Source organism: Strix aluco, chromosome 6, assembly GCF_031877795.1.
Source record: "Strix aluco isolate bStrAlu1 chromosome 6, bStrAlu1.hap1, whole genome shotgun sequence".
Lineage (NCBI taxonomy): Eukaryota > Metazoa > Chordata > Aves > Strigiformes > Strigidae > Strix > Strix aluco.
The window spans coordinates 15,704,041-15,731,256 of NC_133936.1; the positions used below are offsets into that span (position 1 = coordinate 15,704,041).

Here is a 27,216-nt window from a genome sequence, read left to right on the forward strand (position 1 = left end):
CGGCCTGTTCAGCAGCTGAGCAGCCAGGCCATCAATCAATCAATCAGTCACGAAACCTGCTTTTTTCAAGCATCACCCTCGCCAGCCGGGAGGGGGTTGCAGCCCCAGGTACTGCCTTTCTCTTCGGGCGGGGGGACACTAACGAGAGCTTCCCGCGTCTCCGCTGGGACCCCCGGGCCACCTCCGCTCGCCTTCCAGGAGGGGCTAGGCAGGGACCCTGCGGACCAGCCGCGACAGAAGAGCAGATCGAGCATCAGCCCCGTCCCAGGCTCCATCCCTGCTCCCTGGGGGTGAGACTGAGCGGGGCCGGGGCTTGTCGGGCTGTGTCGGCACTATATATGCTGGGATATACAAGTGTATTTCATGTATGCGTATATAACATATGTATTTATAAGCAAACAAACAACGGAGCTGGGGGCTCTTTAAAATGTTCCAGCCACAGCGGTACCCAAAGGAGGTACCGCTGGAAAAAGAAAAGGAATTAAAAAAAAAAAAGATAAAAGGCAGATTTTTAATTTTTTTTTTTTTCTCCTCCAGGCATCTGATTTACTCCGTGATTCTGATGCTTATCAACAACGCGTGAAGATTGCAATAAGGATCCTCCCTGGAAGGCGAGGAGGAGTGACTTCCAGGGGGCTGGGAGGAGGTGGAGAGCAGCGCGGCTCTCGCCTATAAGGAGGTGCCCAGCGCCCGGCTGCCGCTTCCCCGCCGCAGCTCGCAAGGTGAATTTCCGCGGCGGCAGCCGGGGGAGCGGGCTCGGCTCGGGCGCTGCCGCCGGCGCTTGGAGCGGCATCTCCGAGGGCCGCGGAGGAGGGTCCCTCGGCCGACCCCGACCGCGGCTCCCCCTTCACCCCCCCGTGCCTGGATGCTGGATGGAGTAAATGAGCGGAGGAAAAGAGAGCGCACAGAGACTGAGGGGCGCTCGGAGACCGGGACCGGGGGAGACAGGCGGGCGGCTGGCTTCCCCCTCCGGGGCTGAACATGGATTCCCGAGCCCTCGGGGGCTTCACTCTGCTGCTCTTCAGTTTTTGGCACCTGGGATTAACTGCAACGAATTGTGAGTAGCGGGAGCGCAAGGAGTTGCCTGGGGCTGGGGCGGGTGGGGTGAGGGGGGGGTGGGCAGGGGCAGGAAGAGATGGGGAAAAAACTCCCTGAAAAAGGGGGTTATTGCAACATGACCTCTAAGAAAGTTAGCCCGGCTCCGGTTTGCTAATGGAGCTTAGAAACGCAAAGTTGCGGCCAGATGGAGGGATTGCTCGCCACCGTCCTGCCGCTGTGGACGTGGGAGTGAACGGGAGCCGCTAGAGCCCGCAGCGAGCCGCTCGCTGCTTTTCCCTCACGGTTTTCTGTCCTTCCGCTGGCCGCAGTTTTTGCGGGCAGTGTCGCTGCCGCTCGCCTTGCCTCGGCTGCGGGCCGCCGGTGGGACGGGGCCGCCGCGCTGCGCCTCTGCCTGCCGGGCTGGAGGGGGTCGGTCCTTCCCGCACGACTCGGGGGGTGCCGGCGTTTTGCGGGCGCAGCCTCGCCCCAGCCTGGCGGAGCGGCGCTGGTGGTACCGGGCATCTTCGTCCTGGCCCGGCGGGCGCCGTCGGTTCCCACGGGCGCGGCTGGGTCCCGGGGCGTGCTCGCCGTCCCCGCTCCCTGCGCAGCATCCCGGGTGCGAAATCGCTGTTCGCTCCTTCTTCCTCGGGAGATTCCCCCCGTAAGTTTCCCACGTAGTGCCGCTGCCCCTGCGGGCGGTGCCAGCGGGGTCTGCCCCCGCAGGCAGGAGCCTCCCCTCGCCGCTGGCCTTCGCGGCACCGGCGGCGGGCGGGCACCGGCGGCGGCTCCACGGGCCAGCGCGGTGCAGCCGGGGACCTTCGGCGCTGGTGGGCCCGGGGGAGGAGGAGGAGGAGGAGGACGAAGAGCTGCTCCGTGAGCTGCCCCCCACCCCCCCGGGCAGGCGGGGGCGGCCGATGCGGCAGGGAGCGGGAGCGGCGGGGCGCGGGGCGCGGCCTCCCCCGCGGGCGCGGCCCGTCGGGCGGCGCTGGGCGGGCCGGGGCCCCGCCGGGGCGCGGCGGACGCTAGAGGGCGCTGTTGCCCCGCCGGCGGCGCGGGGCGCCCGCCCCGTCCTGCCCGCACCGGCCCGGCCCCGCGCTGGGGTGCGCGGCTCGCGCTGCCCGCCCGCCCGCCCATGGCTGCCAGACGAGCCACCGCGCTGAGGGCGGTGAACTTATTTCCCTTCTTTTTCTTTTTTCTTCCCCTTTTGTAATTTTCAGTCAATTAAATTACGGTTAATATGTTTTAATAATGTTCACGAATACTAAATGGCAGGCGATTTAAGGCTGAGGCTTGCCATTACTGATGCAGTCATAAAGTTAATTCCCAACACTTAAAAAGAAACTCTGCATTAATGAGTTTTACTATTTCACGGGTGACAGTTTAATTTGCCAGTGCCAATAAACATTTCCATTGAATACACACTGCTTCCTAAATATTTAGGAGTCAATCTTTTTAAAGCATAATGATCAATGGTTTTATTATACTGTACAGATTTTACTTATTCATTGAGCAATGAATTAGCATGGAATCAGCTGTAAGTGCTTTCCCAGGAGCTGAGTGAAGGAGCCTGTGAATCTGTAATAGCTACAAGTTCCCTGGAAACCTCGTTAGATTTGCATGTGAAGATATCTGTGTGCGCACACGGACCTCAATAATTGCATCCAGTATGAAAATTCATCACCTTCTTAAATAAATCATCTCTGTATGTTGGAGCTTAGGGAAGCTGTGCTCCCTTCTTCAGTTTTGGGCTAAGAAAGCTTATATTGAATGTTATGTGCCTGTAAGTAGTATCCTGAAGTATACTTAAACAGCTACATAAAAGTGCCATTGCTTTTAAGGATTACTGGGCTCCCAGGTACCCAGTAAACTTTCCAAAAGAAGTTACCAAATTCTGCAGATGGGAAGCTTCAGCACAGGCCACTGTCAGGAGCTGAGGTTCTTCTACTTGAAAGCCAAAGTGCAAATGGAAGAGCATTTCTTCTCTGCCTTCCTCAGTTTGAACAGTTTGGCCGAAGGAATCGCATTCAGGTGCCTATACTGGTATATTTACAATGGCTTCAACTGGCTTGTTTCTGACAGGTTTTGCAAACAAGAACAGAACCGGGGACAGTATTTACAGTGGAAAAGGAGTATGCTTCTAGGAGGAAGAATGCAACTTATTTAGTTTTCTTCCTAATATCTAACATGGCATTAATCTAATTTGGGTTTTTTCCTTGCTTCTAAATTAGGAAACTCCTAAAAATGATTCTCCTCTCAATTATTTAGTTTCTATAAAGTAAAAATCCTGAGTAAGTCAAAATCTTCCTCACCACTGAGATACTTAATTCCAATTTCCTCTTTGGTAATAGTTTTTAATTAAACAAAGAATTGCTAAAGAAACTGCTTTGAAACACAGCTACAGGCTAGGGGTCAGTAGACATCATTAGGAAGATCAAAATCACCAAATGCTAATAAAACATAAGAAATTCATCCTACTTTGCTTTTTGCAGTAATTTATTAAATTTGGTAAACAGAGTGGCAATAGGAGTTCCCAGATACTAATTACTAGAAAATTAATAAATAGCCATGTACGTAACATTGGAAATGTGTTGCATACAATATCAGGCAGGACTGAAACTTCTACATTTATCAGGTAGACAAGGAGACACAAAGCCTTACCCACTACATAACAAATTAGTTGCCCTTTAGCAGAACATTCTGTGATCTGGAAACATTAGTAGCTTTGTTAAGTCTAGATTTCCAGTTGTTGAGTGCGGATTTTTTTCCTCCTTTTTCCTTTTTAAAGTTAGAGGGAGAGGGAAATAGTGAAAATATGAAAAGAGAAATGAACTTATGTTTCCTCCAACCATGTTGACATAGCAGTTCAGGGCTGGTCTGCAGCTGCAGAAAAGAATCTCAGGAGTGTTCCTGGTTAGTGATGCTCTGCCCCGTTTGGTATCATGTATCCTAGAAATTTTTCCTATTGTTGTTTTACCCATTATGGCTTACTCCCCCTTATTTATGTAATTTTTGACTGACTTTTCTCACATGACCAGAAGAATGTAGCAGATTAAAACACCTCCTGGAGAAATGGCATCTTCTAACTCCTGTTGCAAAAGTTACTCTCAGAAATGATTACGTTTCCGTTCCTGAACACAGCCTCCTCTTCCTCCCACAGTATCCCTAGTGTTTATTATCCCAGTTCACTAGCACTTACTACCTGATCATGATCATACCTTAAACGTGGTCATAACTGTCAGTTGAAGCTGCAAAAATTCAGCGTGTGGCAGAATCAGATCCCTATTGAATGTCTTATTGAAATGTATGGTCCGATACTCTGCAGTAGATTTAGACGTGGCCTTACAGGAGACTGTCTTTAATAACTCTATTCAGTTAAAAGGTAGGTAGTATGTGTCTGTATTTCTATTTATTTTGAAATATAAAAAAAATTGAAGAAAACATACATTTTCTTGGACAAGGAGACTCTTTTTTTTTTTTTTTAGGCTACAGAAGTGTTCACTGTAATTTTAGTCTTCCTCTGCAGTGATCTAAATTGATGGTAACTGTGCAGGAGTCAGACAAGTGTAAGTGAAAACTTACAGGAGAAAATTTGACTCTGGATATTTGAGGTCATCAAGATCAGTAGTGTATCTGGGACTTGTAACAGCACGAATGAGACCCATTTGGTCAACAGTGGTACAGCCAAGAGGTCTCTTAAACAGTGACCTTTCAATCCATGTGGTCAGAAATGCTAATTTTTGAAGAGATCTGCTGAAATAGGTAGAATATTGATCATCTGATCTCTGTTTGTGGCTCATTTGCTTGCAGGCTGAGTAAAAGGGATCAGACGCACATCTCTGGCTTTTTCTCTGGCTCCGGTACTTGAATATTCTTTATAAAAGACATATTCAGACATGCTTTCCGCCTTTTATTTCCATACAGGGAGAAAAACATACAAACGTTAGCTTTTTCATGCCCTCAGATGCAACAGTGAAGAAATGGTACAAAATAATGAGGTTTCCTGAGAGAAGGACTGTGAATGACCTACTGCTGATCAGTGTCTCTCTTGCATGTCTGTCATTGTCTAGCTTTCAATCAGTTTGACTCACCTAGCACTCCTTGGCTTTGAATCAGTCTTAAAAACGGTCTCCATGGACTACAATGGTCTTTGGATTCTGCATCTACTAGGCAGATGGCATTGCCAGCCCACAGGAATCTATCCAGGGTTATTATCATCTCAGTATCAAATACATTGTCTGATTGGACTTTTTTTTTTTCTTTATTTGCTCTTAATCTCGTGCAAATGCAGCAGGATTTTTCATATAAATTAACAGCAAGAACAAATTGTTTTCAAATGTGCTTGGTACATTTGTACAAAGTATAGACTTCAAGTGGAAAATATGGTGATTCTGGGTAGGACAACACACTTGTGAAGTATTCACAGCACATGGCACGTACAGGCTTCTGCCAGCACCCCAGTGAGCGCAGGACTGGTGAATATTTTTTTGATCGCTGTGATCATTCTTTTATCAATGGGAAACTGAGGCAGTGTGTCATAAGCAAGTATGGACATAGATTCTCACATTGACTCTACATTTAAGTATCTAAAATAAGTCCTTTTGGGTCAACTGACTTGATCTCATATGGTGTGAGCATGTCCTGTGCTCTGTTAGATCATATTCATGTTTGTCCTGCTATATGTAATCATTTCTAAATCCGTGGATTACTCTCCGTTTCCTCTTCCTCTCCCTCCCCTTTTCTGCTGCTATTTGAAGCAAGTGGAGTTTGGATAGCTGAATACTGAAATGAATAAGAATCCGAAGGCAGTGGGAGTGTGGGATGGCATTTATTTATTTTTAGCCCCCAAAATGCATTTTCTATGGATGTGACAGGTTTCAGCTCACTTGGAGAACTTGAATTACTGTCTTACCCTCCCCTGCTCTGAAAGGGATGAGAATGGGAGAAGCACAGAACTGCAGGTGTATCTACCAGCATCACACATGACAGAGGCTCTCTAGATGCATCTGCTTTCCCCTAGCCTACCAGCCTCCAGAGTCCTACCAAGTATTCAAGGGAGCGGACTCCGTATATAGGGCACCAGGTAGCATGCTGTGCTTTTTTAAAAAAATAAAGCACTCTCTTGGGTTTTTCCACACCAGGAATTGGGGGAAAGATATTCTGGTCCTGTAGCATTCGCTTTTTCAGACTGCTGCTGTCGTGCTGATACAAAGGCCACATTTGCATCATGTTTGTAGGATGTGGTTCTTGCTGGACACATCTCTTCTGGGTCTATGCAGAAAGGAAGGGTGCAAAAGAGAAAAGAAGTGGTAGATCCATGTGAAAATTTTCTTTCCGCTGTCAATAAAGAGTCTTTAAGAAACATAGACTGTTTTGGGTTTTTTTTCCATTCTTAACTAAACTCCCTCTACTCAAACCAAGAAAGAGGGGAAGAGAATAGCGTAATCCTGATGTAATAAAGGTTTAAAATTACAGGCAATTCTTGGAGGTTTTGAATGCATCACTTGGTAAAGTGGGAGGTATCAGCAGACCTATTAGCAAGTCTCTGTAGAGTCAGAGGAAAACAAATTTTTTTGTACACAGTGCTGGACTGATATCATAGATAATTAATTTCCTTGTATTAATCTTGTCTCTGAATTTTCTAATTGCCCTGTGCAGATTCTTGTGGGCTGATAATGCCATCTGTTCACTGGATCAGTGCAACTGACGGTGTTTTAAATGATGAAAACAATGCAATATAGAATCTAAAGGAAAAAGAGATGCCAAAACATTGATTTATTTATTTTTAATTATCCACTCTGTTAAGCAGTTAAAAAAATTGGTAGTTCATAGTGTGGTGATCTAACTGCCTTTCTAAATAGATATGCAGAAAATATTTCAGAATTTAGCTGGTATTTTCTTCAAAAATAAAGGAAGATAACTTAGTAAAAGAGAGAGCATGAAGCCATTTGTAAATGTCATGAAGGATCTTGCCTGATCTGTATTCCCGGAGAGGAAACCCCATTTTTATGGCTGCGTTTTGCCTCTGCATGATACTAGCTCTTTCTCTACATTCTTACAAACCATGCTGGAACTCAGATAACTTGGTCTATTCCCTAAAGAAGTTTGTGCTCAGAGATTATCAACACAGGTTCTGAATAAAGCAGTGGAATTCTGTATGAACCTACCTATTTACAATACTAAATGGGTATTAGAGTTCTGGTTGGTTCAATTATTACTGTATTTTGTAACCTGTGAATTAAAGGCCTGCAGAGTTCATTTTTTGAATGTACAATTGTAGTACTTTAACTGAAAATAAGATATAAATCTCAGAGAGACAAAGTGTGGTCTTCTAGGTAATGGTAGCTTTTATTTTATCCAGTGTTTCTCTACCATAATAAAGACCTCAGCAGTGTTCAACCTCTCAGTCTCTAGTGCAACCCCAGAAGTCCCAACCTGTATGGACATTGAATAACCCCGACTACCAAAAGTGTGCTATAGACAGGGCAAAAGAATGTGATGAGTTCGTGGTCATATGTGTTAAAAAGGTTTCTTTCCTCCATGGCAAAAGTTTGTGGAAATAATTTTGGAAGAGAGATGCTTGTTCTACTCTTTCAGACATTGTGTATGTATATGTTCTCTGGTTGAGGAGAAGGCTTTAGTGTTAGAAAGAAATGTCAAGAAATGATTCACATGGCAAAAGAAGCACTAGTGCCTTGGTCTCTTTCTGTATCAGTGGCAGCATGCCAGCGTAACTTTTGTCCTCATCCTATGCATATGCCAAATCAGAGAGAGGAGTCAGGCTTGGAATCAGACCCCTGTGTGTCAGCGTGTTGCAGATGGGAGGAAGTTTCTCGCGAACCAGGGTGCAGATGGGTTTTTAAGAGAACTAGTAGCTTTTTTTCCTCAGTTTGAGTCTCATTGAAACTTGCTTTGGATAACAGCAGTTAAACGGTTTCTGTTTTGTCATGAATGATGATTACTTAAGAAACTAAATTTAAAGTAACGTTCATCAACATCACTGATTCAAGATCTGGAGGTTGTTTCAGCTCCAGAATTGTGTTGGTGTGTTTGTACTGGGCCAGGGAAGTCCAGATTCCTGACCATAGAGGCTGGCTTATCGTTGGGTTGGATGTTGGCTTATCCTTGGTTTACTGGGAAGAGTCTCTGTGACTCCCTCCTGTCACAGTCAACATCAGATACATTACGTCAGTGAGTAGCTTATAACATGCCAACACTGTTTCCATGCTGGACAACACGACTCCAAATTTGAGGTTAAGGGGTATTCTTGATGAGCGTCACTGTTACATGCATTCCTAAGAGCAATAACAAGGAAAAGCTAATTTTGTAATTGCTCATTCAATGCCATTCTAGATTATAAAATATTTTTAGAGGCCGGTGTTAACATACTTTTTTCCAAACTATTAACTGCCTGGGATCTGTGTGATCATTATGAGATAAAGGAGCATAGAGTTGCAGTGGGACACACTGCACTCCTTTCAGCCCAGTACCACTCAAAAGATATTCAGCAACAACCACAGCAGTGGAAACTGCAAAGAATAACTATGGTATCATTCTGGGGAACACTTCCCTTTTGACATTGATAATTAGAGTTTAGCATAGAGCTCCAACGCATGAAACAGAATGGTATTCAATACTAACCATTGTGGCACAGTAGCAATTGGGCTGAAAAGGAAATAAATGCGTTTTCATTCTCTGTTTTATTGTGTGTATTGAGAAGGATTGAGTGTTGGCCCTTAGGAATTCTGGAGCATAAATTTCTCTTCTAAAACTATTCAGTGCACTGTGTTGCCAATATAGTAGTAAATAATAATAATAATTTTCAAATGGGTAGAATCCTCTCTTTGTTCCCAGCTGGGCAATAAGGAGTTGATAAATGCTATACTGCCTGGATAAGAATTGGCAAGTTCCATTTACTTCTGCTCTAAATGGTGAGGCATTGTTCCTCAATGACAATGGTTCTTCACTGATGACAGCTCGTCAGCAGTCCAGGAACAGAGACAAATACCTTGTGATCTATGTCACCAGTGACATAGCTGTAGTTGTTCCCATATTAGTTCAGTGATGTCTCTATATGTTTAGGCCTAAATGGCCCCCACTTCTGGTGCAGATACTACAAGCCATTGCTCTCTGTCCTCCTTCTAGATCATAAAAACAACCTATTGAGCATTAATAAAGCCATTTTATTTCTTCCCTCCATGCAAATTTATCACTGGAGCAGGAGGGGAAATAGCATTTTTTTACTGGAGAATATGTGGTGTGTCTGTAACATTATATGTAAGGAAAGGAGCAGGAGATGAAGACTGTTCTTTGTGGGGAAAGAGGGGAGGTCACAAAGGATCTCCCAGTTTCCAGTTACTAGTGGCAGCTTCCTAATGCACTCAATGAGGAGGTCTGAATTAATGGTCCAAGTGAGTCATCAGTGAACCGTTAGGAGTAACACATTCATTTGTAGTAATCAGAATTGATTTATGGATAGGACAAAAGGGACTAAATATGCTATGAAAATGCATGTCGTAGATTTTTTTTTTCCCCTGATGAATAATTCATCTTCTTCTAGTATCCATGAAAACAAACACTGTGCACATAAGAACCCATTAAAAAAGTTAATCCCACAAATGGCTGAACACGGAGAAAATCAGCTTTTGTTTTAAAAGGTAGATTTACTCAAATCTTCTCTAATTTGATTTGCCAGTGGGGTATAATTTAAATCAAACAAGTTAGCAGCATTACTTGCTATATGAAGGTCTAAATATTTAATAGATCACGAGAAATGCTTGCCCCACAGGATAATGAGCTAAGGAGCACTCATTCTCCACCGTGCAGAGGGTAAGCTAAACCCAACAAAAATAGCAAGCAAAATGGAGAGGGAGCTTCTGTTCACGGGATATGGTCCTCTAAAGCTGGCTTTAGGAGCACTTGTAGTAGACTCAATACTCTAAATAATCCCGGGGAAACTTACCTCTATGAGTAATGATAGTAGCTTTTTAGTAGCTGTAAGGGTCCATGATTCCCATGGTCTCCACATGTTTGTGAAGATGCCCACAGTGAACCTCTCCTAGCCAGAACACATCTTTTAGGACATGCAGGATGCTGTGTACTCAGATAATGCCAGTGGGCTCCTGGAAAGTTGTATCAGCAGGAGGGGGAACATTGGTGCCTCTAGAGAGACTGGAGCTTCAGAGGAGCTAAACTGTTTTGTCTAAAGCTACCTAGGAAGTCTTTGAAAAAAACAGAACATGAACTTGAATATATTGCATTCTAGGGGGGCACTTTATGCCCTACCCTTGGTGCAACTGCTTATGTGGACACTAAACAGAACAGCAGAGAGAAAGGAGAAGGAAAACCTTACACAGAGAGAACAGTGCCATTAGATTTCTTCCTACCTGCCCCAAAAAATTCAGAGTGGTTGGCTTGTGTTATTTTATTATTTTTTAATTTTGTATCAAAATAGTTTGCATTTTAATTTTAGAGGAAGAACTCCCTTCAGCAACCCCTAGCAAGATTAAACAGCTATGGCATTTTTCACACAGACTGTTTGTTTGGAAAAGAAAATGAAAATTTGATGAATTTCAATGGGATGTAGCTTGCAGCATTCAAATATTTATAGATTATCAAATTCCCTTTTCCCAGCTCTGCTTCTTAAGTGCAGAGCTCATCTTACATGTAATATTAATTCTCATTATTCTTGGACCGTTATTCACTGAATTCTTGTGCAGACTCAGTTCATCTAGGACCTGGTCTAAACTTCCAGAAGATGAAGGGAATGACTTGTACTTGAATTTCAGATCATCTTTTCCTCAGAAGTCAGTTCATCCAGAGTGTAAATCCTTGTTATTGTTCTCCTGTGAAGTTTATTTTTCTTAAAACCTGTCTGGCAATGTATGCAATACAAGATGTGTTTGTACCTGTCAGTACGAAGAACTATTCATTTTCCTGATGGTTGCTGCTCCTTTTGGGTACATCAAATGAGAGTGCATTGGCCTGTTCTTTTGTCATATTCTATGCCAAACTTGTGTCCGACTTATTGACAAAGTAAGTTAAAGTTGCACACCCTTTTGCGTTCTTCACATTTTTTTACCAACAGTTGTTCTGTTTCTTGGGTCCTCCTGTTCTGTTGAGGTGACTACTAGCCACTGTAACACATAGGATTACAATGTGATAATGTTTTTTTATAAGCATTACAGAAAACATCTTAAATGCTCTGAAAAGCTGATAGTCCAAGGATGTTCCTGGTTGTCTTCCAGGCAGGTATGAGTTCACATTGCTGGTGCTCCTGGTTGGACAGATGAAAGCTCATTCCAGCCTGGAAAACATATAGCTAGCTTTTTGTTAGTAACATTAAGTACATGAAGTTGCTCATGACAGTGTACAGAAGTCTGCATAGATACATTTAAAAAAATTTAACACCATGTTTTTCCCATCCCTATCTCCATACTCTGAAGAAATTCACTGAGTAATTTCCTTTGTTTTCTGGCCCAGTTTCCTGTTGGAGAGCTACTGTATGATTTCTGTGCTCTAGGAAAGCAACCAAAGAATTTAAGGGTTTGGCTGTGCCATTCATGTGTGAAGCATATAGGCTGGAACCAGGTATTATGGGGAGGAAAGGATGAACTGAGTCAGGCTGAAAACTAGTATTGTCAGTCATTCCTGAGTTCCAAATTTCCCTTAAATTACTAACATTAGACATTTTAACTCTAACATTAGATTTGTTTGCAAATTATAAACTCTTCTGTCTTTAAAATCTACATCTGGTAGCTGGTTCTGTTCCCTGGGGCGTCCTCCAGAGAGGTTGCGCATGAGTCGAAGTAGTCTATTTACTGCATCATTATGAGTTTGGATTACACGCCCACATTCATCAGTGAGTGTTTGCAAAAGCCCAAACTGTTTTTCAGACGAGCAACAGAGATGTGCTTTTCGTCTGTACTTTTGCTCAGGAGCTGTGGTTGGCTTTGTTGGGCAGGGTCAACCAATATGAAAGAAGTGGCCTACTTTCTTGAGACCTCAGCAGAATAGATAGAAAAAAAGATCTGCTCCCTAAATCATAAGTCATTTTCCACTTTAGCTTATGGAAGGAGGTATCAACCACCATGACTCATCCCACTTCACAGCAAATACATGCTATTTCACTTGCTCTGACAGGCTTGATCCAAACCCCACCAGTTCTGTCATTGGGTCCGGACATCAATGACTTGTGTGAATTAAATAAGGAAGTCCTGATTTGACAGCCTTTCTCTGATTACAAGCAGACAGTGAGTCAGAGCTATAACAGAACAGATTTTCCTCCTACCCCCTCCAACCCTGCCCTCCCCCCCCGCCCCCCCCAGCTTAGTACCATCTGATTTATAGTGCCTGTTTTTTTGCAACTTCATCTAATTAGCACAGGCACTGGGGTCAGTATTCTAACACCTGACAGACTTTACAAGGGAACACCACAATTACAAGTGCAATTATCTGTTTTTCTGCTGCACTGAAAAATGTAGCATATGAAAATTAACATAAAACCCCTAAGTGTTATGATAAAAGTGTAGGCGTTAGGGGAGAGGCACCATCTTCAAATTTGAAAGGCCTGGGTTTGATGCTTGACTTTTTGAAAGTTTTCCTGGTCATCATTAGGTGACGTGTTTAAATGCTTTGAGCTTGAGTTTACCCGGTTTATCTTGTTAGGGCTAAACGTTCATCTCTTCTAGTGTGTACAGACTTATACATAACAGGGGTTAGAGAAAGAGGCCCCTATGCTAGGCAATAACTTAATATAAGCAATAATGCTATTAGCACACATCTTTCAAAAGTACTGACTGCATCGATGAGTAATGGAATCTCTAAACCATTGTGATTGCGCTGGCTCTCCCTGATGCCTTCCAGAGGGGTCTGTACACAACAATTTTTAGGATCTTTGTGTAAATCTACAATTATGCAGTCTAACGCGAGAGCTATGGGCTGGTTGGGTGTAAGCCAGGAAAACAAACTGTGCCCTTCCCATCATTTCTATAGGGCATGTGGATGCTAACTTGCATCTCCCTACAAAAGCACTGGTGCTAAACTAAAATTGTGTGATGGAAATGGTGCACTCATGTTAAGTTAAAGAATAACAACCAGTTAAATATGACTATAAAGTACTGTCCTGAGATAACCCTTCTCTTGTGCAGTTCTTTTGGCTATTCCCTTTTATTTCTTACATTAAGGGAAACTGTAATCTTAGCTTAGAGGAAATTTAGAGCAAATCTATAAAGTCATGTTCAAGCTAAGCTTTGTAAATTCCAAGACAGACACTTAATTCAGTGTGCAGGCAGGGAGAAAAACAGTTCACAGCTGGAAATGCCTGTTCTTGTCTTCCATGAGATGCACAGAGAAGGGTAATTGACTTAGACTCCTTCAGGATAGGAATGGGTTTTCTGTGTTAGTAAGTGTGAAGCACAAGGTCTTCATCCTAGTGGGAGGATCTCTTCATGCCAGTGATGATAACAGCAAAGTCTCTGCTCTGAAGACTACATATGAATGCAAATGCATCTTCTGCTTCCGCAGCATATTTGTAAGTATGTCACTGGCTGGTGGCAGCCTTTGATGTCTTTGAACAAATAACTAGTTTGATAAGAACAGCCAGACAGTTCTAGCCTGGGACTAGTAAACCAATCCTTCAACCCTCAAGAAATTAAAAAAAATTTTTTGGAATAGCCCTTAACTAAGAAATAGGAAACTCACAAAGCTGATATTGAAGGTAGCAAAGTTTAGCTGTTGTTAGATATCCACAGTCTATGTGTACCTGTAGATTTTCTTCAACTAGGAAATAATGATGATGGAAAACCCCTCCTCCTTCCCATGTCTGTAACCTACTTTTGAGCATAAATATATGAAAGAAGGTGGGAGTCATTCATGATACTCCAAAGCACTACGTTAATCAATAAGCCCATTTATTTCATTGAGGATATTCTTGTACAAAACAGAGTACCGAAGAGAAAGTCTGAGGCTAGTACTAGTATGTTTAAAGCCAAATGCAACTGTATGATTATCCTACTCTGTGATAGTTTTGTCAGTGATTTAAAAACTACTTCCTGTAATGTTCTTACATATACTAGCAAATAAATCTTATGCTCATACTTAGTGTAAGTATTACGAATATCAACACATAACACATAACCTCACCATTCACTGAAGTGACCAAGAAGATCAAAACAAAGTGAAACAGTCACCAGCTATGCAAATGAACAAGGCTTAGAGCGAATCTGCCTGTGTTAAGTCAGTAATTTGATGGGTTGTTTTTTTGATTAAGCTTCCCTGGGGGGAAGGAAAGGTTTAATTAAAAAGAGATTCAAGGGGAATTCAGAATAGTAAGTCATGTCTATTTTATCCCTGCCAGAGCCTTAGAAAATAGGTGGCTGCACAGCTGGAGGTGCAAACAGGAAAGAAGTAGGACCGTCTCCTTCGTGAGTTTGGACCTTCCTGCCTGCAGTTTTCAGTATTTCCACCCCTGATAGCAACAGAGTCAGCAATGGCTGCTCTTCCCTAGCTTTGTCCTTTATTTCTTTTTTCCGGGTAGAGCAATTTCAATTACACCAACTTGTCAGAGACCTGAGATCTAGAAGGCTGCAACATCAAGCTACTTAGGTATTGTAGTGTCATTTCAGCTAGATTAAAAGCAGAGTCCCTCAAATATTGAAATGCTGGTTGAATCAAGTGTCTGTCAAATAAGTAAGGTAATGGAAAAGACCTTTCTGAATACAGAAAAGCACTGATATTTTGCAGGTCAGTAAAGGATTTGTCTCAGATGGATGTCTTCTAGAAATGGCTGAATAGTTTTCTAAGGTTTTTGGCCAGTTTTGATGAAAGAACAAGTGAGAAAGCACTTCTAGTGCTGTTTCTAAGAATCTTTGGGGAAATTATCTTAATTTTTCAGGTCACATTATGTTTCTGTGCCTGATGCTCTGTTTGTTCAACATTTAAATATGTGCCTTTGTAGTTGGAAAAGCAAATGGCTACAGAATATCATTAGGACTATTGAGGTTAGGTTTTACAGTATAAACATGTTTCAGTTGAGTCCAGAGGATTTAATTCTTAGCACATTGTTTAGAAAAGCGATAGCACACTTAAGCAATGGTAAACTGAATCAGAACTCTGTATGCTCACTGAAGTCAAGCGTTCCAGTAAACAGTACCAGAAGCCAGAATGGTTCAACTGAAAGAAAAGTATTTATACCTCCTAATAGACTCCAATTACTGAAAAGTATGTAGAGCTGATGAAAATAAATTCTCCCTCTTCTCCTTCTTTTAGGGGAATTTAACTTTTTTTTTTTCATTCTATCATCTAAATGTTAGTTCCTCTACCTTGAAATTAGATAAAGAATGCTCAGCCCCAATGATGAGACATCAAATCCTCAAGATATGCTGCTCCTGAATTTTGGTGACTATTCAGTTTGCAATTTTCTTTTGTAAATGGAACATTTGAAATTTGATCTTGAATACGTATGCCCAGACTTGTGTGTGCATTTACCTATATATGACATTTTAAGAGAAAAGTTGTATGTGCGAATACCTTCAGCTCTTTGTACAGAGCAGAATAATATTTTAGATGTTGTTGCTTTTATAGAAACCATTTCATTATAATTACTAAAATGAAACAAAAAAAATGAAGTGATGGAATTAAACAGTTCGCTGATGAAATACATTAATTTCCATTTTTGTATTTTATTTTTGCCTTTGTTATACTCTTCTTTTTCTTTTGGGGCGGGAAAAATTTTCTAAGATCGAGAAGCTTGAATATTCTGTTTAATCAGAGATTTATAACTTTTTTTGAAGATGAGTGATTAGGAACTTGACTCTTACATACAATCCTTTCCAAGAATTTCTTTAATTTGTGACTTTCTATCATTTCTCATTTAATGATGGCTAGTGAGCCCCTGTGGTCTGCAATACCAAGAAAAATACACTGTGATGAGCTGAAGGAATCTGCTATAATTAAACTCTCCCTGTTTCACTACACAATTCATGCACAGAAATTTTCCAGTGGTGTGAGGGGTAGACTCTTTGTACTGAATATATCCCATTTTAAGAATACCAGAGAAGTTGCCTAGAAAGGGACATCATTAGTTACCCTTACACCTTCTGAGCCCTCTGCTCAAGAACTTGCTGCTGTTTCTGGTAAGAAGAAAGATTGCATCCAGAAGGACCTTCATGCAGGCATCTGCTCTGATTTCTGTCTCTGCCATTTAGTTGGTTCTCTCACTAGCTTTCAACATGTCTTCAGTCACACTGCAGGTACTGTCCTCTTTTTTTTTTTTTGTTTTCTATGTTTATTTTTCTCTTTTCCTCTTGCTTATTCTGTTCAGCTCTCTGATTCAATGACTAATCTGTGTCTCGTAAGTCAAGGAAAACAAATGGTGAGTTGCTTTTCCTCCCACGATCTCTCTAATTCTCATCGCTTTTAAGTGTCCTCACTGTCCTCTGTGTCCTTCAGGCTTACCACTGTAGACTCCCCTGGCTTTCCACAGTTCAGCCTGTGTCCAAATCTTATTACTTTCTCAAGATTAAATACAATCTTCAACCACTCCATGTCATGCTGATAGATACAATCCTTCCTCTCTTCTGAGGTGGTTGATAAGATGGGAAGTACTGGTTTATGGTGAAAGTCTGCATAAAGCTGAAAGAGAAGGGAAGCTGAGGGTCTTTTGATATAATAATAGTGAAAAACTCTAGCAATATTCCTGATTTCAGGAAAACCACCTTCCAAACAAAGAGACACAACCCCTGTTAGAAGAAGGGGTTTATCTGAAACTGCAGATCAGGATTGCTTATGTTCAGGCTGAACAAGCAGCTCAGAGAGACAGCAGAGTCTGCTTTATCTGCTTCAATCTAGCACCTCTCCTCTATATCTGTTTCTTATTTGACTCTGGAAAGTCCTTTCTTCTAAGCCATGAGGTCCAAAATCATGTAGAACCTGGCATTCAAAGTTAATTCCCATTTCCTTTGAATGCTTTTGTATTTGCATACAGGAATAAGTGTGTATATGTATGTAAACATACACAGGTAATTATCTACTCTTTATGTATATGTATGTATATGTTTATACACAAATATGTACTTACAAATAAATATATATATAGGTTATCTGGCAGCTTACAGATGTTCATGCTCCAAAAAATATTAAAAACCTGTATAGAGCTAACAGAATGTGCTTTTCTGGAGATTGGAGAGTTACTTTACATCTCTTCTACTGGCTGTTTATGAAGCAGACCCTAAGCTTTTCTGTGGGACTTGTTGCATTTAGCATCTCATCTGAAAAAAAAAAAATAATCAGATACTAAATTTTGACTTCATGGGATTACAATGTTTTAAAAGATTTTGCAGTTAAATCTAACTGCATAAATACACTGTCTACAGACTTGTCCTCTCTGTGAAAACTATATGGTTGTCTTATGCAGTAATAAGGATTTAAAATTACTGCAGCTAGTAAGCCAGCTGGACGACATCGTAAAAAAGAAGAGAGATTTCTTGTGTGGGCTTGAACAAATTACCAACTTGCTCTATGCCCCAGCTTCTGCTGGATCTTCCTGCATGCTTTTCAGAAGTAGAGAGAGTAGCTTGGTAGTGCTTTAATTGCATTTTTTCCCCTCTAAAATGCTGATTCAGTCAAGCCACAGAAGACTTGTGAAAGGATGTTTTGACATAACATTAAAGATACTCAGGTTATTGAATTAGTATTTTTATTGTTCCTTTTATCTTCCAATGATCTGAATCAAAATCTTATTTTGCAAACTTATTATTATATTATAAAAATTATTTCAATTTATGTTCTGTTTTAGAGTGGAGTGGGAGGACAGTGAAGTGACAACAAACAAAAATTCACGATTAAAATTTTCATAAGATAGGACAATTTTTTTTTTCTCCCTAGATGTAGCTAGCTTCTTTTATAAAATATGCTATGTTTTTGTTTTTAAGGAGGAATTGTTGTAAGATAAAATATTTACCATATTGTATCATATTTATAAAGATGAATATATAAATCAGATTTCTGATAATGAAGCATGGTGACAAATATGCAATTGCCTAGAATACAATTAAGGTGAACTATTAAGGAAAATCAACAGACAGAAATGTTTGAACCATCATGTTCAAAAATTCACATAATTTTCCTCCTGCATGATGGAAAAGTAGTTACTACAGCAGAATAGTGAAAATACAATATGGAACAAGCAGATTCATATGAATATTCATAAGCACACACGTGCCTACACCAACACATTGACACACTGTATGTCAAAGAACAAGCAGGAGCCCTGAAACAGCACTTTGGAGGCACTGTGCCAGAGCCCTTCCGTGTGCTATATCCACATATATATTGGTTGTAAATATCCCACGGCTTACTTTGCTCATTCTTGTTGGCAAACACAGGGCTTAAGTGAAATGATCCACAACTACCCTCAGGTGTCTCATGCTTGCTTTTCTAGGTTTATACAGTATCTTATTTTTCATCCCTAATCTCATTACCTTGCATTCTCTACAGGGAGCTGCACAAGACTCCTATCTGCCAATAAGACAAATCCACTTGCGTTATTTTGATTTTGATTGTAGCATCTCCTCCAGTGGTTTGTGTGCATATGTGTCATCAAGAAAAATACTGTCACAGGGTGAACTGCAAAATACTTATCAACAGGTATCTGAAGTTACTGCCATAAATCTTTCCTATTACAGAGTCTTTCAAACATGTCCTTTTGTAGCATTTCTAATATGACCTTGCCACTTCTCATCTTCAGTCCCATATCATGTGTCTTGGCAGGTTGACCATGCCAGAGACGACACAGACGTATGGTATTTGGCCAGTGATTACTTCTTTTTTTTCCCATTTCTGGAAAAGAGAAAACAGCATGGTGGCAGGATTTCCAAAACTTTTTCTTTAATAAGTCAGCTGGCCAAACAGGCATCACAGAACAGCTCAACTGTTTGCAATCTAAATTATAGAAAGCAATCAATATGAAACCTGGAATATTTTTTCTCTGTATACAATTTAACCTCTGTTTTCAGTATGAAACTCAAACTAAGACTTTAGTATCTCTTGGAGACTGAGGGATGGAGGTTAACTAATGTTAGTATAAAGTGTATAAAGTGTGTGGAGCTGCAGGTCTGGGAAATGTTACTCTAGACATGGATCCTGGTTTCAGAGTCCATGGCTGGAGCTGAAGATACCCACAGCATGATGGGTCTCAGAGCAATATTTATCCCAGTAGAAAACTGAGGAGAAAAATGAAGTTTACATGTGAGTGTTAAATGTTTGAAAACAAAACATGGATTTGTGTGATTTCTTGCTCAGAACTATCTCAGAGGTAACTGGAGATAGGAAGGAGGAGAAGACTTTTAAATCCCCTTTTACCCTTTCATAGGGACATGGACTCCAAAAGCCATTAAAAGAGGGAATGTATGCAGAGAAATAATTATTTCTGCAGTTCACAGAGTCCCACTGGAGAAATAGGCTAAGCATGTCTCAAAGTATTTTTATATGCAAAGGTTTGATAGTTTGAATGGAAAGTTTTGTTACTGAAAATGAGTTTGATTTGTTAATAAGAAGGAGGCTTCTCATTTAGTTTTATTATTAGTTCAAAGAACCAGTTAGGCTTCCTTTTCTACCCTCTTTATTTCCTTGCTTTCCCTCCCTTCTCTTTTTCAGTTCTTATCTTTGTAATTTTCTCAGAGCTGCAGTAGTTTAAAAAGAAAATTAGGAGGGAGAGAATAGAGAAGCAAGAAGGAAAGACTTGATCATTGTTTTTCACTTCAAAACCTGTTTCCATTTTTTTTTAACATAAAAATGAAAATTGCAATTCAAATGGAAATGTACCATTCAAAAACTTGGGGAAACGAGGCAGGTTTCTTTTTTTTCCTCCTCTCTTCTTTAACATTTATTTTACTGTTTCTGTAATGCATATCACCATGCTAGAAGTATGTGCCATTTAGCCTGCTAATAGCAGTGGACTCAAACCCCTTTTATCAGATAGTAGATTCAGCCTTGTATCACCAAAGTGACTGGAGATTTGTCAGCATCATTTTAGCATGCTGGCTTGATCAGGTGATGCTATAGAGATTCCTATTGCTGCTCTACATTATCTTTCATGTCTTGCAATTTGTGCTATTCATACAAATTGCTCCCAATGATGGTATTCAAAGCCAAATTTAAACATACCACTAAACCATGGGAACATAGCACATAACAAGCTACAATGAAATGCAAGAAGGATTGGATCATATGATCACCTTTGGCTCAGAAATACCTAATGAATGGTAAATGCAGTTCAGCTACATGTTGAATAATGAGCTCAGAAACAATGATGAAAGAAAGCTGATCTGATGAAAGGGTGGCAGCACAGTAAGTGAGGAATGAAAGTGGGAGTTATTAAAGGCATGTCTCCTGAAACTTTGGAGCAACAATTTCGGCTTGCTGCAAGGGAACAGCTTAGGCAAAAGAAATATGCAGCCAGAGGAAAGCAAGCCACAGGGTAGAAGATGTGTTTACTTGGACTTCTGCAGTGAACTGAGACAATTTCCCTTCACAGATTGGAAAAATTACTCAGGTATGAGGCATAGGTTTAATCTACTATTTTACCTCACAAATTTTATCTAAATCTATAGGGAGAAGAGGAGCTGTCAGTCAGATTAATGAAGAGTTATAACACTTTCCTTGGGAAGGAGAGTAGAATCATCATTAATTTTGGGCTAAGTGGATCTCAAGGTAGCTCGTAACCCTCCAATTAGTACCACCTATGGGCACCGTTTGGCATGGAAGAGAGTGGGTCACTTCTCAGTCCTTCCACCCTTACTCCCAGCCCAATTTAGTTATAACTCCAGTTATGTCCTTTTTCCAGCCAAGTGGCGCGGGCAGTACCTGAGTGTGTCCCATTTTTGGTGCCCAGCCCTCTCCCACCAGGGAGCTGCTTTTTCTAGAGCATCTCAGTCTCCTCCCAACATGGAAAAATAGAGGCATGCATCCAGGTGGGGAAATGCTTCTGGATTCAAAAGCTGAAGCATAGCTCTTCCTTTCAGCAGGAAGAAAACCTCCAACAAGTCAGAGATTGGTCTCTTTGTGGTTGTACAGCAAGCTAGAAAAGCTGGGGGAAAAGGACAATGAGCTTCCCCACCTGATGACAAGGAAAAAAAATGTATTTTGGGCAGATATTCACATTGGGATGTCTTAATTTATGCATCTGGTTCAGCCTCATCCAAATGATCTGGACCCAATATCACTATGATACTTTGTTCTCTGAATATGCATTTACAGTTCTCTTGCCATTTTTTACTTTCTCCTTTCTTTTCCTTTCTCCCCACAAGGCGGGGGGGGTGGGGGGTGGGGAAGGAATATCTTTTGATATTTCCACTTGGGATGAGATGTATTTTAAAAATATTTTGTTGTTCAAACAGGTGATTCTTTTTTTTAACCTTAGGAACTTTCTAAACAATATTTGGTTGCAATTAATATTTCTCTGAAAGGCTTTTGACCAGGTTTAGATACTTTCATTACAGCTTTATTCAGTGAAGTATTTTCAGTTAGAAAAAAGTGTCTTTTAAATTTTAAAATGTATTTTTAATTGTGGTAAAAGTCAGACATGCAAATACAACAGAATGCGCTCTGCTCTGCTGAATGCTGTATAGGCAAGATCAGCTCAGCAGATGCAAAACACTAACACATCAACACTTGACATTCGTTTATTTTCTGCTGCCTGCACAGAGGACCTGCTTGCAGAATCATACAGAGTGTGCTGAATCTCAGTTTCCTATTTGATCTCAAGAATACAGCAGTGGAGGAGGAAAATGAAGGTTTGAAATCATAGGCACTAGGAGTTGATGAAGCAATCTAAATTATATTGGAAATGGTAGTAGGGAGGGCAGAAGCAAAGAATGGAGCGTAGCTATGAGGGGGGGGGGGAAAAACCAACATAAGAATCTGTCTTTGCCATGTTTCCTTCCTTATACTCTGGTCCTGTAATACGTCTCAGAGAATTCTTTATGTAAAACCACATTTGCTATATGGTCTGATTAATGCTGCTTCGACACTTGCTTTCTCTGAGAAGCATGTGCATCTCCATTCAGTCTGTTAGAGGCTTCAAAACATTGTAAGTGAAGTAACATGCTCTTGGCAAGGGTTAAACAGACATCAGTAGAGTAGCACTCAGTTTGTCAGCCCCAACGTGCTCTGTAAGCAATTTCTTTAGAAGCTTTAAATTGAGAAAAACACAGCTCTGTATTAGTGATCCTTTCCTTCCCTTTCTTTCACTGCAGTCTCTTGCTTGTCTTGTAAGTGAATGAACTGCGAACAAAAATGCTGTCCACCTAAAATATAATTTGCTCTCCATGGTGCTGAATGAATAATTTATTGAGCTAACTGTTTGAGTACAGCATGTCTAAGCACTTGATCAGGTATCGTTGACTGCTTGGATGGGTGATAGGGAAAGCTGAGTGAACTTTTTTCCATGAGATTTTGTGGTGGTATAAACCTAAAAGTAGCGAAACTGTTAGACCTTCTAGCTCTACTTAGTCTCTCATGTGAGCCAGGACTCAGAGAAAATGACAGTGTTTGGCAAAGAATTTATGCAATCAATCTTCCGGTAATTTTATTTTAAACTTTTTTTTTTCCCCTCTGATATACTTAACACTGCTCTCTGCATGTGGGATTGCAGGTAGTTATCGAATTTTTATTTTTTTTTTTTCAACTGTTGTGTGGAAACTTCTGACATTATTTGATGTGTTATATTTATCAATGCAGGGACAGCGTTTGTGTCAGTGATGCTGTGTATTCTAAAATGCATGGCACACAAAAATTATTGATCCTTTTAAGTAGCCCAAATGATTTTTAGCTTTGGCTCAGGCTCTATTAGCAATGTGGAAAATTGGAAAAGGCTCTCAAGAAATAAACTAGCATCAGATTGAAACTGCAACTCAAGAGCTGTCAAGTGGAGAAGTACTTATGAATTGTAATGAACATGATCTAAAGATGACATTATCCTTTAGGAGTTTGGTTAAATCTTCCCTCCAGTCATATGACTCACAAAGTTCCCTTAGAACAAACAAAACCAAAATAAGAGCAGTTTTAGGAAATGCATTTAGAGGTGGTGCACATTAAATACAGAAGGGATTAGAGTGTGATTTGCACCAGGGACAGGGTTGGAAGAGTGCCAAAGGAAAGCTACAAATTACGAGGCTGGCACAGGGGTCCAAGCTACCTTCAGCAGAAATTCTCTTATATGGCTGCAAAAAAATTACTATATTTTTCCCCTCACACTAGTTTAAGTATATTGGATGTTGCCTCCAAAACATTGCAAGACATTTTACATTACACTTCTCCATAGGTTTATATCCATGTAGATATTTAACTCTGATTCATATTTTTGATGGAAGGCGAGACAATTTCTGACACAGTCTGGCTTTGGTCATGTATTGAGTTCTGTGTTGCATGCCATCTGGGGTGAAAGGAAACCTATTCCTTTCTGAAGGCTTCTCAAACACCTTTCACAAGGCAGCACATTAAGAGATATGTTAGCATTCACTGGTAATAATATGAAAGAAAATACTGTTACTGTGAGCTGTATGACTGCAGTAGAGAGTCACAGTTGGTCTACAGGCCACTGCTTCCAGGAGCTGGCCATAAATACTACTCAGCAGTATTTCAGGTGAAGGGAATTATTTTCCTTCAGGCTGCAGATATTTTTTTTTCTATGTATTCAACTCTCTTTCATATAACTTTTGGTTTGTTTTGGTTTGGTTTTTTTTTTTTTGAAAGTAAAAAATGTAAAAAAAACCAAACCTAAACCCTGGCAGAAGATGTAGAAAGCAGATATTCATTTACCTTGATATCTAGAAGGAATGCACTCACCTTTGACAAAACAAGTAGGTTTTTTTTTTTTTTAATTGTTCCCATGTTGACAGAGTGGATGAGAAATGCAGTGAACGGCAGGTTCAAAAACATTTCTAGGATCAGAGGAATGATTCTATCAGAGCTGTACTTTGATGCTACTAATATCACTTTCCTGGAGATCTTCCAGGTTATATCTGTTTAGGTTTGCTGCCAAAGGAAACTATTTGGTTTTACTGTTGTCAGCACAGTGGAGACAGTGTGGATGCAGAAAGGAACACTGGATTTTTCTCAGCTTCTGTGCATTTCAGAATATATATACATGAGAAAATAGCTGGCAATGAGCTATACAAAGCAAGAGAAGTCTAGCCCTTTCCAGATTCAAAATTGGTATGTGAGCAGCCAGTTAGAAAAATCAAATCTTAACTTGCAAGTTATCATGCAATCCACTGAGGAAAAATAAATGCAGAAAAAGGAGCAGCATGTACAACCGTCTCTCTGAATACATCTCAGTACTGATCCAGCCTTCTAACACAGTTTAGTATTTCCTGGTGATGTTTCCTCCCCCTGTACAAGTGTACACTTCATTCATGACTAATACATGAACTCACGAAGCACCCATATTTAGACAGCTATAAACTGAATTAATTCAAACGTGATTGATAAAAGCTTGCCCAGAGAGATTATATTACTAATTAAACTGTAATGCATTAGAAACACTTCAAATCAGTTTCATTTTACATCATTAAGTATCCCAGTCAAAATGTCCAGTAGTGACTGATTAGAGGTGAGATTCCTGTACAATCTGTTGGCTTTACTTTTATGTGGAAGAGGGACAGGGTCTGGCCATGGGTGTTTGCCTGGAAGGGAGACTTGACAGGGATTTGGTGTTTGGTTTTTCCCTGTGCGGTGTTGAGTTACTTGGCACTTGTTCACCACATGGGGAGCAGCAGGAATACTGAGGAAGGGTCTAGCAGCCTGGTGTGGCTGTTGTCAGGCACCCTGCCCTGCCTTGCCCTTCTCTTGAGGAGGTGGAACCTCGTGTCTCTGCACGAGCCTTGTGGTGCTCTCTATGTGCACACAAAAATACATGTTATTATGAAAAGAAATATTTGGGTCTGAATTTTAGAATCAGTGTCCCAGTAGATGTGAAGATTATCAATTACTTCTTTTTCTGCTGCGTTTGAAGAGGGTCTTCAAGGAAAGACCTGATGTTTGCATCTTTCCTGTTAGGTGTCTGGCTAGGAGTATTTGCTCTGACAAGTTATACTGAAGAAATGTGGTTGAGAACTGGCATTTATCTAATTACCAAAACTTAGACAGATGCCTTGTTTAAAGAACCTTTTTAGATGGCTGAGATCATATAAATGCAGCTTTTTTTTTTTTTTTACTTACTGTAACTATGTTTAAATTAAAGGCAGGGTTCCCATAGACTTGATTACAATGTGTGTGGTTAAAACCTTTCATTTTGTTGAGATAAGAAGCTATCTTCCTTCAGCACACTGTTTTCCTCCCTCACATTACTCTTCATCCCCTGATATGAAGTGTCATTGTTCTAAAATACACCGTCTCATTTTCAGAGGATAACAGGACACCAGTCTTCTATTCAGAAAGCTCAATAAAGCACCTTCTTTAGACGTTATATTTCATAGAACCACAGAATGGTTTGAGTTGGAAGGGGCCTTAAAGATCATCTAGTTCTACCTTCATCAACCTTCCACTAGACCAGGTTGCTCAAAGCCCCGTCCAACCTGGCCTTAAACACTTCCAGGGCGGGGGCAGCCACAACCTCTCTGGGCAACCTGTTCCAGTGCCTCACCACCCTCACAGTAAAGAATTTCTTCCTTAGATCTAATCTAAATCTATCCTCTTTTAGTTTAAAACCATTACCCCTTGTCCTATCACTACACTCCCTGATAAATAGTCCCTCCCCACCTTTCCTGTAGCCCCCTTTAAGTACTGGAAGGCCACTAGAATGTCTCCCTGGAGCCTTCTCTTCTCTAGGCTGAACAACCCCAACTCTCTCAGTCTGTCTTCATAGGAGAGGTGCTCCAGCCCTCTGATCATCTTTGTGGCCCTTCTCTGGACTTGCTTCAACAGGTCTACATTAGGACATAATCTCAAACTCAGGGAAAAATGAGGTGGTCTTCCCAGGTTGTATCTTATCTCTGGGGAAGCCTTTATCAGGATAAATGGATAGTGTGGAAATTATATTTCTGAAACCTTTCCCTAATTATTATTTTTCCCATATTAAAATGTGGCTCTCCTGATACAGGCTTGCTACTTGGAAATAATTCTGAAACAGCTGCCAGCAGTTGTATCATTTAATCTTTCATTTTCGAGGCCACTTTAAATCATGTTCATTGTTAGGACTTTTTCAAATCCTGTGTTGCCTGAAAACAATGAACCTCCAAATCTTGAAGGACCAATATGGATGATTTTCTCATGATCTGTAAAGCATGGCTTGACAGCAGTGTTGAATGCTTCTTGTCCTGACTCTGCACTTTGGAGGAAGAGAGAGAGAGGATGGATCTTCCCTGCAGCACAGCTGAGCCGACTAGAGCAAAGGGAAGGAGAGGGACAAACAGGTGGAGAACCTGCTGGGGAAGCAGAATTGTGTATCTGCAAATATCACAGGCCACTAGAAAAGCAGTTATCAGACACACATTCATGTCCTAGTGGGAATACAGGCTTTTTCTAGCGACCTAGAGAAGAGAGTGAAAAAATGTAACACAGAGGTTACTAAAGTTTTAATCGCATGCTGGACTGACAACAGGCCTAAGGAGATAACCTGTCCATTTAGGACAATGTGGAAACATGGGGACATTCGTTAGCCACTATCTCTAAGTTTTATTTACTTTTAAAAGTTCTTTGCTCTAATTTATCTGCAAACAAAAAGCTTTTCAGGTTGGAGCCTATTTAGGATTGTGGAGGTTCTTCAGGGAGAAGACACAGGCACACCACCAGGTCCACGTCTAGTCTCACCATGGTGGGATCCTGTCAGAGTAGCTTTACCAAGGCTGTGCATGGAGACTCTGACCTTGAGTGGATTTAAAAGCCTCATGGGCCTACATCTTTGCACGTGTTTGTTGTAATCCTCCTTTGAATTCCTGTGTGTTTCGTCCAGCTGCTACATCTTTTCAGTAGTCAGGACTGAACTATCTGAAGATGGGCCCTGCCCTTGTCTGGAGAATGGTGCAGAGGGGATGGATGTGCAAACGAAGGTCTAGGGGCATGGGGGTCTGGCCCAGCTGGTGGCTGTCACACTGCTCCCTGATAATTTCTGTGTGGAAAAGCTCGTGCATCACAAAAATCAGCATCACATGTGCCTCAGGGAAACCCTTGTCAGCTTGTCTT

The 27,216-nt window shown here is 41.1% G+C and overlaps 1 protein-coding gene across 1 annotated transcript in view; it reads left to right on the plus strand.

Annotated features, from left to right (window-relative positions):
• The first annotated feature begins 625 nt into the window (after window positions 1–625).
• The window catches only part of CNTNAP5 (contactin associated protein family member 5), a 294,595-nt gene continuing 268,004 nt past the window's right edge, over window positions 626–27,216 (plus strand). Inside the window, exon 1 of the mRNA XM_074828793.1 lies at window positions 626–1,057. Coding sequence (XP_074684894.1) covers window positions 982–1,057 — 76 coding nt within the window. The 5' untranslated portion in view covers window positions 626–981. The remainder of the gene's footprint in view (window positions 1,058–27,216) is intronic.